Below are 14,736 nucleotides of genomic sequence, written 5' to 3'. Positions count from 1 at the left end.
ACTATAAAGGCTAGAAGTATCTTAACAGATATTCCTTATTTTGTCTTGTGGTACTTTCAGAAAAGTATTTGAGATGAAGTTTCAGTAGTTCATCTTAACACAGCTTTCACAAAACAGATTTTTTGCTTGTATTTCTTTAGCAAAAATGTTAATATGTGAAAAGAGATGAAATGGAACTTTAGATCTGCTCATTTGGAAGATTCATTAAATGATACATTCATAGTATTCATAGATACATTAATTGATATATACATAAATAGCAAGTGGAAAAGTTGTAATTATGCCAGTTCCTCCCATTCTTTAAAGCGTGAGAGCAACCACTGTTGTTTATCAATACATTCCTTCTCCCTGCACATCCACTCATTCCAGAACATTGTTATTTATAATCTATGTGGTCTAATATGTACAGTGTTGTGCAAAATATTATCTGAAAAGCTCTTTCTCTGCTGGTAGAAGCATCCTAATTAAAAAGAAGATGCTACAGAAAATGCTTTCTCCTACACTTTCCCGGAACAATTAAGTAATATCAAAAATGCCATTTCAGAGCCCTAATTTTAGTTCCTTCCCTGGCTTACTAGCATTACTTGACAGGAGGACTCCAAAACAATATCCCCTATGTATTTTTCCATTAAGATGTGGAGGAAGGCTGCATGCTTTGCTGCTTTTACAGGTGCTCTTGTTTTGCATCCATCAGAATGCTAGCTGTCATTTCTGGAAACTTGAAAAGATACTACTCTAAAAGACTGTGTTCTGTTAAGTAGTACTAAAAAGAGTGCTGTGAGAGACACAGTGCTGACCAACATATCAGCAACAGACTGGACCAGGATGGAAGGTGCTGACATACTGCTCAGCAACATAGCTGCTGTCTGAGGTGGGTGATGCAGGGCTGGCAGGTACAGAGCTTGTCCAGCCTCAACATTCTTTTGGACCATGTCACTAGGGAGTACACACACTCATCTACTGCAACCTGGCAATTTTTGTCCCTCTGAAGACCTATCAAGAACAGCTCTTGCACCAGAAGCTACAAAGAGGTCTCAAGTCAGTGGGTAGCATTGTGTCAGGAAGCAATATGGTATGATGTCATCTCTGGCATGGCAGCTGCTCCCAGTAGGGCAAGGGGAGTGAGCGCGTTTATCAAAGTGCAGATGACACACAAGGGATAAATGTGTCAGTGTATTAGCAAGCTTCCTCTCCAAAATTACCCTTCCAACCTATCTCACCGGGTCTTTCCTTCAACTCTCCGCTGACTTGGCTGTGAAATGCTTACCTGCAGTGTATGATCATGGGGCCTTTACTCTTTACTGACTTCTGCCTGACCATCTGCACGAACTGCAGGATGCTTTCGGCGGCGTTGGCTGTGGGGACACCATGGTCTGGCCAGGCAGTGTAGTTAAAATGCATCACATCTTGCACCTCATCAGCCTAGTGGGAAAAGCAGAACAGCAGTGTGTTCACAGAGGTTTTAGCAGTGCGGTCACGTTCAGTCAGACTGAGGTTTTGTTGTTACTTTTTTTTTTCTTGATCCATATACTACCAAAGACAGTAAAATCATAAAGTCAGCCAAAAGGGTAAAAACTCCTGATGCTGGGTTTGGGATATGGTTTTGGTGTTTGTTTGATTGTTTGTTTTTACATGGAAGTTAATTTTTTTGTTTGGTTGGGGTTTTTTTTTGCTTATAAATCAAGAACTGTTGCGCTTTTCAAGCTTAGGCTTTGTTCCTCTTTGTAATCCATTTCCTCCCCTTTTCTCCTTTTGCCATGGGTAAAGAACAACACTGGCAAACAATTAATACTGGATTCATGAGAATTTTTTTTCTGAAGTTTAAAGAAAAAACAGAAGGAAAAACATCTCCTTCTAACATTCTCATTGCCAGGCAACAAAGAAAAGATCTTAGACAGCCGATGTCTTCTTTGAGATATAAAGGGACTCAAAACATGGGGAGGGCTATCTATGTGTTTGAGAGAACCTTATCAAAAAAAAACATGGCAATCAAGGCCTTTAGTTTTGCCAAATCAGGCTAAAGATCTTAATTCCAGAAACTCTTCTCCAGTCACAGACAGCAGCGGGTCTTAGGGAAAGAATATTTAAAAGGAGACCAGTCCAAAAGCCCCTTAAGTAGCTGTGATACCTTTTGTCTACCTTTGATAGAGGACAGTGCCTAAACAGCAAGCTGAACTACAATTGTTATTTTCAGTAGATACCAACACAGCCCAACCTCTGACTTGATCCCATCATGTCTTATGCCAGTTCTTTGCTTTATTCTCACATGATTTATTGAAGCAGCTGCAAAAGAAACTTGGCTGTTTGTAATGAGTTGCAAGTCTCTTCCATTTCCTCTACTTCAATAAGTGAAAGCAGAGAAATGCTCTATTTCAGCAGCAGTAGGGAGTGGAGAACCAGTGAACACATTTTACACAAGGTCCTGTCTAAGCCATTCACTAAACTTATGTTACAAACATTGCACAACTGCCCTTTCGAAAAGATATTTTCAATTTCTACATATGTATTTTTAAGTTTTGAATGGTTTATAGCAATAAGATTATGTCTGACAGTAAAAAAAAAAAAAAAGCAAGTATATTTGTCAGTGTACAGTAATTATCTGCATCACAGGAACGTCCATACGTACAGTATGTACAACTGTTGCTTCAGTTTTATGTGTTGCTGGCAAGTTCACAGAGATGGCAACCCTAGGTGAAAGTCATGTGATTTAGACATTTACCTGTGTGGAGTGAGAGAGAGCAAGGCCATAATCAATTTTCTTAGGTGCTTTTCAGTGCATGCCAGAAATGGACAGATTTTAAAGAAAAGCCTGGACAAAAATTGTTCCCACTCTGCTAGTAGAGCTATGAAACATGATACACTTACATAGCTAATTCGGAAATTCCTATAAACCCAGTCTGTGTGTTCTTCCTCAGACAGCATCTCAACAGTAATGTCCCCATATGCAATAGGATCTTCTGTAAAAGGCCAGTAATGATCACATTTCACCTAAGAGGGAAACATACAAATGTATCTATATGCATACTTTAAAAAAAGCACAATCAAAAACATACTGAACTGCAGTTTCAGAAATGCCTACAGCACTGCTTGCTTCTTTCAATAAGAGGTAATATACCCTGTAATTACTTTCAGCTTCATCATTCTTGTTTGTATATAACTACAGGCATCGTTATGCATTAGTTCTCTGAAGGGGAACATTAGCATAGCAAAGCATGAAAATACACATCTTTTTTTGCAGATTGTTACATTTCCTCATGGAAGAGGTCTAAGAGGAAAAAAATATGGGGAAAAATAATATATTAAAAACATGCACCTATCTTTCACATTATTATATTATAATGGTAATGGAAACATAAAGCCTAATACATGTGTTTTATTTTTATGTAATCTTAAAAGCACAGAATCACAGATATGTTGAGGTGGGCAAGGACCTATAGGTCCACCTGCTCCAACCCCTGCTGAAGTAGGGATACCTGGAGCATGATGCCCGGGCCTATGTCCAAGTGGCTTTTGAAGATCTTCAAAGTCCTAGACTCCGGACAATCTATACCAATGTTTGACCCCATCTCTCACAACAAAAAAGCATTTGCTTGTGTTTAGACTGAATTCTATTTCCTTTAGTTTGTGCTTATTGCCTCTTGTCCTGTCAAAAGGCACCTCTAAGAAGAGTCTGGATCCCTCATCTCCACTCTTTCCCATCAAGTGTTTACTCTTTCAGGTGAAAGAGTCCTAGATTCCTCAGCCTCTCCATTTGAAAGATGCTCCAGACTGTCAATCATCCTGAAATGTTTACCGTAACTTAATGAAGTGAAATTCCAGATCTAATGACACTGCCTCATGAAAAATAATGCAAATGAATCCACCCACCAATTAATACATATGGTTTCAGAGCAGATCATAAAAAATAAATAAAGAAAGAAAGAAAAATGCATAAAACTATCTTAGTTCCAGCTGGGACGGGTTTGTTTTCTTCACAGTGTCTGGTAAGATGCTATGTTTTGATTCTAGGAGAAAAACTATGACACCAATAAGACACCAATGTTTATAGTTGCTAAGCATGCTGTAGAGAGCCAAGGCCATTCTCAGTAAAGGGCCCATGGAGCTGGGAGGGAACAGAATTAGGACAGCTGACCGAAACTGGCCAAAGGGATATTCCAGACTATATAACATCATGCAGAAAGAGTTAAAATGGAGTGGGAGTTCATGTCTTTCTCTTCCACTGCTCTGGGGACACTGGGCATTAGTTGGATAGGGGGGAGCAATTGCTTGTACTTAAACCACACCAAAGATTTTGTTACGTACCCGTCTTTTCTCATTGCATTGAGTGAGCATAACAATAATTTGAGATTTTTGCTGTAGAACCATCTTCCAAAAATCATTCCTAGTTTCTGGCAGTGGTCCTTGTGTTGCAATGTATTCCTGGGGTGAATTATAACCCTAAAAAACAAAGAGACGAGTGCTTTTCACTGACATGTTTAATGCTTCAGAACACCTGTTTTGCTGTGGCATATGTACTTTTTGGCTTGTTCAATTTGTATTTTTAAAACTGATCTCTAGCATAAACCCCTTCACTATTTTTACTTAATGATTACTTCACAAATTTTGCCAGTTTTTGGTGCTTCCAAACATAAGCAATCTAGAATGGAAGACAGAAGAGGAAGCTGTGACTCCATAAATCTTGTGCCCCCAGAAGTGGAAAGGCAACATTGAAAAAAAATGAAGTACTGAGGATCCTAAATCAAAATTCCATCTTCCATAATTTAAGAGTTTGTTAAGTTATAGACATAAAAATTATTATATATGTAGTGCATGTGGTGATTTTCAAGAACTGATATAAGTGGAGGTTAGCAATAAACAGGAATACGTGCATATGTTTATATCATAAGGACTTAAATTAGTAAAATATTAATTCGAATGCTTTTGGAATTCAACTGCTATTTATTCCATATTTCTTCTCCTATCACTATCAACTAGCTGTAAAAATCTCCTTATATTCAAAAATACTGTCTTGAAGATCATAATAAAAGACCCAAAGAAAGGTTGTTTTAGCATCTGCTATAATCATATTTGCAGAATTTATAAAGCTATTCATATTCCTGATAAGAGCAAAAGATAAATTCAGCATACAACATGATCCCATGTAAATTGGGCAATTTCTGTGCCACCCCTGTACATTCCCTGTGGATTGTAACAATACTGACAATTTGGGAGCAATTCCCACAAATGTTTTCCTCTAGACATCTCTAAAGGTCAGTGCAGTCTAAGTTTTCCTGTTACACAGAATGCTGTTTGCTTGTATAGCCCAAATGTCAAATCATTACTATCGCAGACACAGATGACCACTAGTATCCGTGTTTAGAGGAGGTACTCAGTAAAGAAGCCATCTTCAGGAAAAAAAAAACCAAGAATTAAGATGATGCACCTACCTCTGTTAGGAAGACAAATTCAGCACTACGCTATAAGTAAAACCAAGTGGATGTAAACTATAAAAAAATAATAAAATAGAACTCAGCAATCCAAAAAGAATTGCTGCATTCAATCCAATTATAAATAACCCTGTATCTTAAAACCTTTTCTGATCTGTCAATGATGGTTTTGAAGACTGGGACATTTTTCTTGATTCACTACCAGCTTGGACACGTAGAACAGTAGCGTTTAGGTTCATGCCCTTGTCAAGCAGAAACTAAGTACAAAAACAACATATTCAGCAGTACATGTGCGGATGATGGCCCAGTGACAGAGAAGTGGTTTCACTGACTCACTTGAGGGCCCCTCCTTTTTCCGTAATCCTGACTCAGTTCCCCCCAGCACAGCCAGGACCAGATCTGTCCTCTCTGCTCATGGCACACGTGCAGAAATGCTCATCACTAAGTCAAAGGTCTTTTTCTAAACAGATCACAGAATCACTGAATCACCAAGGTTGGAAAAGATCTTCAAGATCATCCAGTCCAACCATCCACCTATCACCAATAGTACTCACTAAACTACGTCCCTCAACATAAAATCCAAACATTCCTTGAATACCTCCAGGGTCAGTGACTCCACCACCTCTCTGGCAGGCCATTCCACTGCCTGACCACTTTTTCAGAGAAGTAGTATTTCCTAACATCCAGCCTAAATCTCTCCTGGTGCAGCTTGAAACCATTCCTTCCAGTCCTATCACCAGTTACCAAGAGAAGAGGCCAACCCCCAGCTCACTACAACATCCCTTCAGGCATAGAGAGCAGTGAGGCCTCCTCTGAGCCTCCTCTTCTCCAGTCTGAACAACCCCAGCTCCTTCAGTCACTCCTCATAAGGCCTGTGCTCCAGATCCCTCACCGGCTTTGTTGCCTTTCTTTGAAGCCACTCCAGGGCCTCAATGTCTTTCTTGCAGCAAAGGACCCAAAACTGGACACAATACTCGAGATGCTATAGTGAACTCAACACAGCACACACTGAGCATCAGTGAAGGGGAAGTAGAGAACAGGGGAATAAAACAAGGGCAAACCTTTGGGCAGCAACAAAGGAAACAAGTGGAAAGAGTTGACAAGGTTTTGGCCCATCCCTAGTGTTCAAATACTTGGCTACAGCTCTGCTTCCACTTCAGTTATTTTAGAACTCTGGGTGCTTTTTCCTGGTAAACAGCTGCTTTTCAACACAAAGAGGAAACTAGATTGTGTGCATTAGAAACCTACAAATGTTTCCAGTATAAAAATTTCTATTGTTCTTCCTAGCTGTCTTAAGAAGCACTGCACCACTTCTTCATTCCTCCTCATTCCTCTACCTGTTACATATTATTTTCATAAAGATTCACATCTAGCATGTAGCATGACAAAAAAATGGTGAAAAATCTAATGTCTCCCCCCACCTTTTTAAAATTTTTTTAAATATTTGGTGTGTGGTGGAAAGAACAGCTCCCTGCCAGTAAAATACTGGAAGCTAAAGAAGATTCTGAGAATGTGACTGAGCCACCAGCAGCTATTGCGTCTTTTGCAGCAGATGTGTTCTAAGTGCTGTTCAGGACATTGTTCTTACTCACAGGAATATAGTTGGCATTAATGTAGTCAGATCCCTCTTCTTCATTCATTGAGACTAACCGGACACGACTAAAGTCATCTGTAAAAGAAAATGAAAAAATCATTGGCTATCAAGCATGGTGCTCAAAATTAATCCTATGCAATCTGAAAAAAAAACAACTATTAAAAAAAAAAAAAAAAGAATGCTCATAAGAGGAAATGGCTTGAAGCTTAAATGGGGTAGATTTATGTTGGATATAAGGAAAAAATCTTTTACAGTGAGGGTGGGGAGGCACTGGAAAAGGTTGCTCAGAGAGGTGGTGGATGCCCCATCCCTAGAGACATTCAACTTCAAGCTGGATCAGGCCCTGGGCAACCTGATCTAGCTGTGCATATTGCTGTCCATTGCAGGGGAGTTGGACTAGATAGTCTTTAAAGGTCCCTTCCAACTCTAAGGATTCTATGATTGTATATTCACCAACAGAGAGCAACACTTGCCTCATTATATACTACATGGATGCACAATCACTACTATTCAGCAAAATACATCTTTTGACTACCAGTGCTTTGGGCTCCCTTAGGTTTCATTAAAAACATAAGAAAAATATAGTAACAACTTTCAGTAGTAGAAACAACACTGTATTCCTCACTTCCTAACTCCAGTCTTGATAAACATCCCCCCAAAAACATCTCTTCATATCTAAAAGAAAAAAATATATCACCATCTTCTCTCTACAGGCAGGTTTTAGAAAAGGCTTTTATCAGTCAGAAAATCTGTCATGATTCCCCTATTATTAAAAATCATCTTTCCATCTCAAGGGACTTTATCAGTGCATGTACTTACATGGCAGGATATTTGTGTAGCGATTTTTGCAGCGATTCATAGGAAGATCAGCAGCAAAGTGAGGTATGTCAAGCCCAATCAGTTTTAGCTCCTGAGTTAAGAGAGATAAAAATGCCAAGGTCAAACTCACCAAGACTCTAAAAATGAATCTTTGTGAAGTGAATGCTTGCTGTTTGTACAAGATTGAAAATGTTCATAAAACGCTTTATATACTGATGTTGCCAATGCACTGCTGCTATTGGAGGTTATGGCTGCAGCCTGCTCTTCTCCACCTACACGTAGTTAACAAAAATAGTGTCAAATCAATAGAGTTGATAAATTCTTTCTGTGGCAGCCATTTCACATCACTTTAAGGGCTTTCTCCTTAAGTGGCTTTTGGTCTTTTTTCATGGGAACATTTGAAATTTTTTTCCAGACCTTACATTCAGTACTTATACCAAACATATGATGCATCAAAAGGCTTTTAACTGGCAGCAAGGGTATATCAGCCACCCAGAACAGTGAGGAAACCTGAAAGTCTCCTTGTTTCCCTTTTAAGCCTTTGAAAGTTATTTCAAAGAGTGGAGCTTTTTAGTTTAGCATTTTTAAGCTGACTTAAATGCAGGTGAATTATGACAGTGTACTTCAGTTACTGTTAAAGGCTGCTCTTGAAGATATTTTTGATGTTTGATACTTTCTCATTTTAATGATGGTCCTCAAGTTAAAGGAGTTGTAGAAGTCCTGAACATAATCTGGGCCACCAGCATGTCCTATATCTAAAGGAAGTGTATTGATCTGACAATTATCTGGAATCATACAGGATGAGACAGAGATAAGCTTACTAAATATACTCCTTAATGGTACCGAGTCCTGCCTTGAAATTCTGCAGAACATGATGTGAAGCTGACCCACCCAACAACAGTGCACATTGCACACTGCAGGGCACAGGAACACACCACACAAACCTAACATCTGGAGAAATGCTGGCTGAAATTTAGTAGCTAGGAGAGGATAGAATCTATAGGTTTACCTCAAATTGCAGAGAAAATTTATAATCAGAATCTTTTGCCATATCCTTGATGTAGCCATCAAAATCATCCAACTGGACAGGGCTTTAAAAAGAAAAGCACACAGAATTAAGAAACAAAAATGCATTAGGTTTCATATCTATATCCCCCTACAACACTATATACAAGTGCTGCTAGTGCTGATGGGTTTGATGTGGGTTGGGAAGTCCAACTTCGTATTGTCTCACTGTGTTTCTGGCACCAGGGGGGCCATCGATTAATTTAAGTTTCTTGTGTGCTATGCAAAATGTTGTTTTCACAGAAGCAAAATATCTGGCAAAATGACAATTTTACAACTCATCTGAGCTTTCTTCACACAGAAAAACAGATTTCATATGTAGGCTTTGTCCAAGAAAAAAAATGTCAGAACAGTATTTTGGATGCCACTATTTTCTCTGCTGGCCTTGAGAGCTATACATATTTGTTATAGTGACTGAATTCTCCTCCTGGAGAGATACTGTCTGGAAAAAGTGGCATATACAAAAGCATGCAGAGCTTCATCAAGTATAAATTGGCTTTGATTTAGTGATGCTCATCATTTTACACGCTTTTCCATTAGGTGAGGGTTTATCTTTAGTACAGGCATAACCTCTAAACACAGAGAAATAATTAGGCTAACACTCTGAATAACTGAACGCAGGTAAACAGCTTCCCTCACCTAATTATCATGCTCTAATTTACAAGCTACTGAGGCACGTACACAGTAATCTTTTCATTTACTTTGAGGCAATATGCCCAGAGGAACCTGTCTCATCACCACTTAATTACTCCTGTTTATCTGTTAACATTAATGATCTCCATGTTCTAACTACAACTGTAATGAGAACCTTACGTCAAGAGGGAAATAATACCAGGAACAAATGTATTCCAGTTTTTCATCATTTGTCATTTTTAAATAAGGATAAGCTCCATTGGAATAACTAAGTTGGATAATTGATCATTTCCCTAATGACTAATTTTCTATCAGTGAGGAGCTGTTTTATAATTTATCTTTTGAGAAGAATTGCTTTTGTCCAATTACTGTTTGTTTTCTGCTTTCAGACATCTATCTTGGGGTGTGTTTTTCAAGAAGTTTTGTGTATCTGTAATTGCAGTACCACTATACCATGTACTCCAATAATGGATGTCCAGTTTAAGGAGATTTTTTAACTATTTAATTATTTAAATATCAAAGAAGTTACATACTTGGTCAGCTTTCTCTTCTTTAGTCCATTTTTACTCCTGAAAAACAAAGAGAGTAGTGCTTTTTCATTTGTTAAACTACCACATATTCCTTATTCAAGTTTACTACTGGTTTGAGAATGTATGCTTTCTGGTCAACGTAATAGTCAGGATAACGTTGGCAATAATACCTTGGGCATTTTTAAGTTAGTTGCAAAATTTCCATTGATGCTAGTGGGATGTATTTTCCATTCTGTGGCTCTGAAAAATACCACCTTATTCTCAGAAGAATCAGGTTCTCTGCAAATAGTGACCCAACAGTATTAATGACTTAATGTGCTGGGGCTGAGTCATAGCCTGGCTGAATTCCTGTCAGTGTTATTGCAGGAGTTGTAGCACCAAGGTGTCCCCAGGCTGCTCTACTCTGGCTCTATTGGGCTTGGAAACAATGCCAACAGGAGAGGGAAATTATTAATGAGAAGATCCTGTTGGGCAAAGAGAGAACACTTGCAAATTTTAGTAAAGGTGAAGGAGAAAGGAAAGGACCTCAATGCCATTTCTCACCCATCTCATAACCTGCTTATGATGATCAATGAAGACAATGACAAATATCATACTGACTTAGCTGGACTAAAGCTTAAACCTTAGATAATTTTAATTGATTTTTAACAGCTAGAGATAATTATTCCAGTCATGTCTTCTCATGATTTATAAGGGATATAATTCACTAGTGACAGTTGTGAGTGAGCCAAAGAGTGAAATAGTATAACCCATAACAAACGGACTTGGGAGCTACATTAAACTAACCACCATCATGTGGATTTTTGAAAGATGTGTGTATGTGTGCTCATGTTGTTGTTGTTGCCACAATTAATTAACCAACAAGATTAAACACATCAAGAAAACAACCTAAAATAATTTTGATAGAGGTTTGAAAACAACGATCAATCCTGCTATACCAAGCATGGAGCACAAGTAGATTCTCACTTACTCAGAAGGAATTTTAATGGTGTTATTTTTTTTTATTCTTGGGCACCAAAAATCTGTTTACTAATCGTATTATAACAATACATTTTAAATTTAATTCTAATAGTAAAATGATTTCTAGATACCGTGCACCACAGCTTCAATTGGTAAATTAAAGGTGAAGACTTGTAATTTCAAAACAGTAAATAAAAAACACAAAAGGAAATTATTAAAAGTGGAGTATTTGTACTTTTCTATCCCTTCAGGATTAGAAGTGAAATAGTAATTAAAAAAAATAATCTGATTTCCAAATTTAAATTCTAAAAAATGCTCAATTTTCAGAGGAGACATCAGCTTCAGCAATTTTGTTAACTTGCCAAGGTACATTTCCTCTAAGATGTGAAGCTTTGCTTACAGAGTTAAAAAGAGCTATGACAACACAAACTTCCCACTAACACAGTAGTTTGCTTTGCAAAGCACCATTATATACCTCTTCAATCTACAATGCTATGTATACAAATACTGTCACCCATTTGTACTCATTCGTGTGTACTCTATCTGTATATAAATGAGTAGCATTTACACTACATCTTCAAACACCTCTTTTTTCAAAGAAGTCCTAACATTAATTTATCTAGACTACTTAATGCATTTCTTTGCTGTTCACTGTAACTATGGTAAATCTTCTTTTTAAGGTTGGGCAGACTGCAGCTCATTTCAAAAGGAAAAAATATCAAAGTGCTATTTATGATGGGACTTTCTGAGAGCTCTTCTCTAAGGAACACTTCAAGAGGCAATAAAACAAGTGATTGACATCCATTTCTCAGCAACAATTTCTCCTGCTTTGATTCTCTCAAGAGTTTCTTAGCACTGCATTTGTTCCCCGAATGTTCATGAATGTTTTAAACCAAAGTAAGTACAAAATAAATTCATTTGAAACATCATCTGATGTTTCATCTTTTCTTCCATTTACCCTACAGATTAAAATACAAAGAGAGCAATTCATCTTATCTCATTCAACTTCAGCTCCTTGAAAGGCAATAAAGTAGACCAAACTGGGAAGTTTGATTGTAGGGGAAATTTCTGAAGAAAGATACATATCTAGGGAGGTGAGGTAATAATAATGTATATTAAACAAGAACAGGCAAAGAGAGAGATGACTCTTTTTGTATCTTCTACAGAGCAAATGTGACCCAAAGAAAACCGTTCTCAGAAATCCCTATGCTAGAGATTTCTATGACTGCCTACCAGGGGATTGGTGCTGAATGGTAACGTGATGAGAAAATGTTTGGTCAAAAGCAAGTCTTAATTTTTGTACACCACTATCCCTTGGACTCCAGACCATCAGGAACATACATTTATTTTATACAAATGAAGCATTTTTGGATCATTGCCAATCTTTTCTCTCATGTATTTTGTAAATGGTTCATAAAACAGTTCTGGCTCTAAATAGACCCTGAGACTTCCCTGGTTAACTATAACCATATATATATATTTAAAAAGTAATTTACAAAGCCTTTATAAACTATTTATGGACAAAACTGCTGAATACAAACACACACACAGATGCACACAGTGACCCAATTTTTACACCTGAGGAATGCTAGTTGGTATAGATTTTCAGTGAATTGTTGTTTCCAAAAGCAAAACTGGACCTTTAAAAGCAAGTCATTTGACATCACACAGCAAAGGTGAGCCATTATGAAGCAATTTTAGTAAAAGAAAAGCAGCAGAAGGCAATGAGCAGATGAATAACTGGGACAGAAGAAGCCAGGATTTATAATGAAATGGCAAAAACTGCGAAGAGACAGCAATGAAATGAATATGATTATCACCATATAATTAGCTTTTTAATAGCAAAAATGGGTTGGAGCATAAACAGACATAAAACAGATGAAGCAGGGTAGCAAATACTTTGATACCCGCATCCTCTCCAATCCATGTTCTATTGCAAGAAAATTGTAACTTCAAGAGCTTTGACCCATTTGAAAGCAAAAGTATCACACCTTTTTCATAAAACAGAAATTAACACTGTTTATACATTGCATATGGAAAAACAAGTAAATCACTTACCAAGGATTAATATAAAATGCCAAAAGATAATCAGTCCAAAGGCATGAGGGTAGCAGAGTTAGGAAAGCAAATACACTTCTACGCCTGTGAGCATTAATAAATAACATACATAAAGATGAAAAAGTGAGGAGAGTTAGTAAGACAAACAAAAGTCAGGCGATCAGCAAGTGCTATTCTAAAATTCAGCTAAATTCACAAAGGCTTCTTCTTACTTACTTTATAAGAATATTATTAGCATCCACAGAATTTTTTCTCCTCAACCTTATGCCCTATACACAATTTTCAGCCATCCAATATGAAATTCTGTTTGATCAGAATAAATGTGTTTTTTGGTATTGATTGAGGCCTGTGATTCTAAATCAATATTAATTGATAAATTGGAAGCTTTTCAGAGTAAAGGGTCTGAGAGTTTCATCCAGAGTTTTCACCCATTACTTAAGTAGTGCTAAATCTGTTTCCTGATGTTTGGAGCTATTTCAGAACAGACATTGTTTGCTTTAACCACACATGACCATGTTCCTGCAAGTGATCCTGTGTGTATCAGTAGGAATATCTGTATCAGAGTTAAATTCAGATCATTCCACTCTTAATACCCTCAACTGAGTCAGATTTCTGAAAACATTCACATAACATTTTGCATTGTCCTATCTTCAAGTATTTTCAATTCTCTCCTAAGTTTTTATGAAAATATCATTTCTGCTTCTCCTAGTCATGGTTTCATTGCAACTAACGGAAACTTGAGTACAAAATAGTACTAAATTTCTGCATTTGTAATTTATTTGACAGACTAATCCAGGAGCACAATCAGGCCAATTCTTCCTTGTGGTGAGTGGAATATAGATACTTTGCAACTATGGAAAGCTCAAATTTCAACAAAAAATTGCCCCAGTACTAGGACTTCTGGCCAAATATACCCTCCTTGTTTTGTTTTCTTTTCTATTATTTGTTTTGTTTTGTTTTTTTGCATTGTTTTTTTTTCTTCCCATCAGAAAATTCAGTGTCCTAAAGGTAATATCATGCCTCCACAGCTGTTCTGAAGAGGAACCACAAAGTGGAGTTTCTTTTTTCAGAAAACTTTTAACTCCTGGTTATTATGACATAGGTAGATACCGTACTTTCCCTGGAAAGCAAATCAACTACAGTAATCTTCCAGCCAGAATGGAAAACTACCCTCACACTGATAACTCTAAGTTACATTTCAAAGAGTTTTACTGCTGAGTAGAATGGGCAGCGCAATTTATGCTGGGCACCTTCCCCAGATATCAGATGCATGGGCCAGCTAGAAGCACAAGCTCTACGTGGAGCTTGAAGAGGCTGCTCCTCTTCTTCCAGCTCCTCTGCTGGACAGCCAGCTAGAATTTCCTCCTGAAAATGGCTAACAAAACCAGTGACAGTGGGTTATTCCTCTTTTGTGCTTTGGAGACAGCAACAGCAAAGCCAGCTTAGCAGTTCATTTTTCTGGTTAATCACATATTATAGTAGTTGTAGAATCAGCTTTTTACTGCCTATCTGCTGTTTCTATGGAAATGGACTGAGGATTAAACAGTGCCTTCCATAAGCATAGTGTTGGTGCAACAGAGAGCTTTTCATTAGTCTAAGGAAAAAGACACAATGTTGCTAAAATACTCCTCTTCCCTTTGGGATACCCCAC

At 37.6% G+C, this 14,736-nt stretch overlaps 1 protein-coding gene across 1 annotated transcript in view; it reads right to left on the bottom strand.

The window, feature by feature from the left end:
* Positions 1 to 14,736, bottom strand: part of PTPRO (protein tyrosine phosphatase receptor type O) — a 156,330-nt gene that overhangs the window by 7,939 nt on the left and 133,655 nt on the right. The window contains 8 exon segments of the mRNA XM_042890023.1: positions 1,268 to 1,422; positions 2,866 to 2,988; positions 4,303 to 4,437; positions 7,019 to 7,095; positions 7,840 to 7,930; positions 8,849 to 8,930; positions 10,071 to 10,106; positions 13,086 to 13,169. Of these exon segments, the coding sequence (XP_042745957.1) occupies positions 1,268 to 1,422; positions 2,866 to 2,988; positions 4,303 to 4,437; positions 7,019 to 7,095; positions 7,840 to 7,930; positions 8,849 to 8,930; positions 10,071 to 10,106; positions 13,086 to 13,169 (783 nt within the window).

Source organism: Lagopus leucura, unplaced genomic scaffold, assembly GCF_019238085.1.
Source record: "Lagopus leucura isolate 7727_CA_CO unplaced genomic scaffold, USGS_WTPT01 Super-Scaffold_100159, whole genome shotgun sequence".
NCBI classification, from domain to species: Eukaryota; Metazoa; Chordata; class Aves; order Galliformes; family Phasianidae; genus Lagopus; species Lagopus leucura.
The sequence above is the reverse complement of the archived record's forward strand: the minus strand, read 5'-3'. Positions and strand labels throughout refer to the sequence as shown.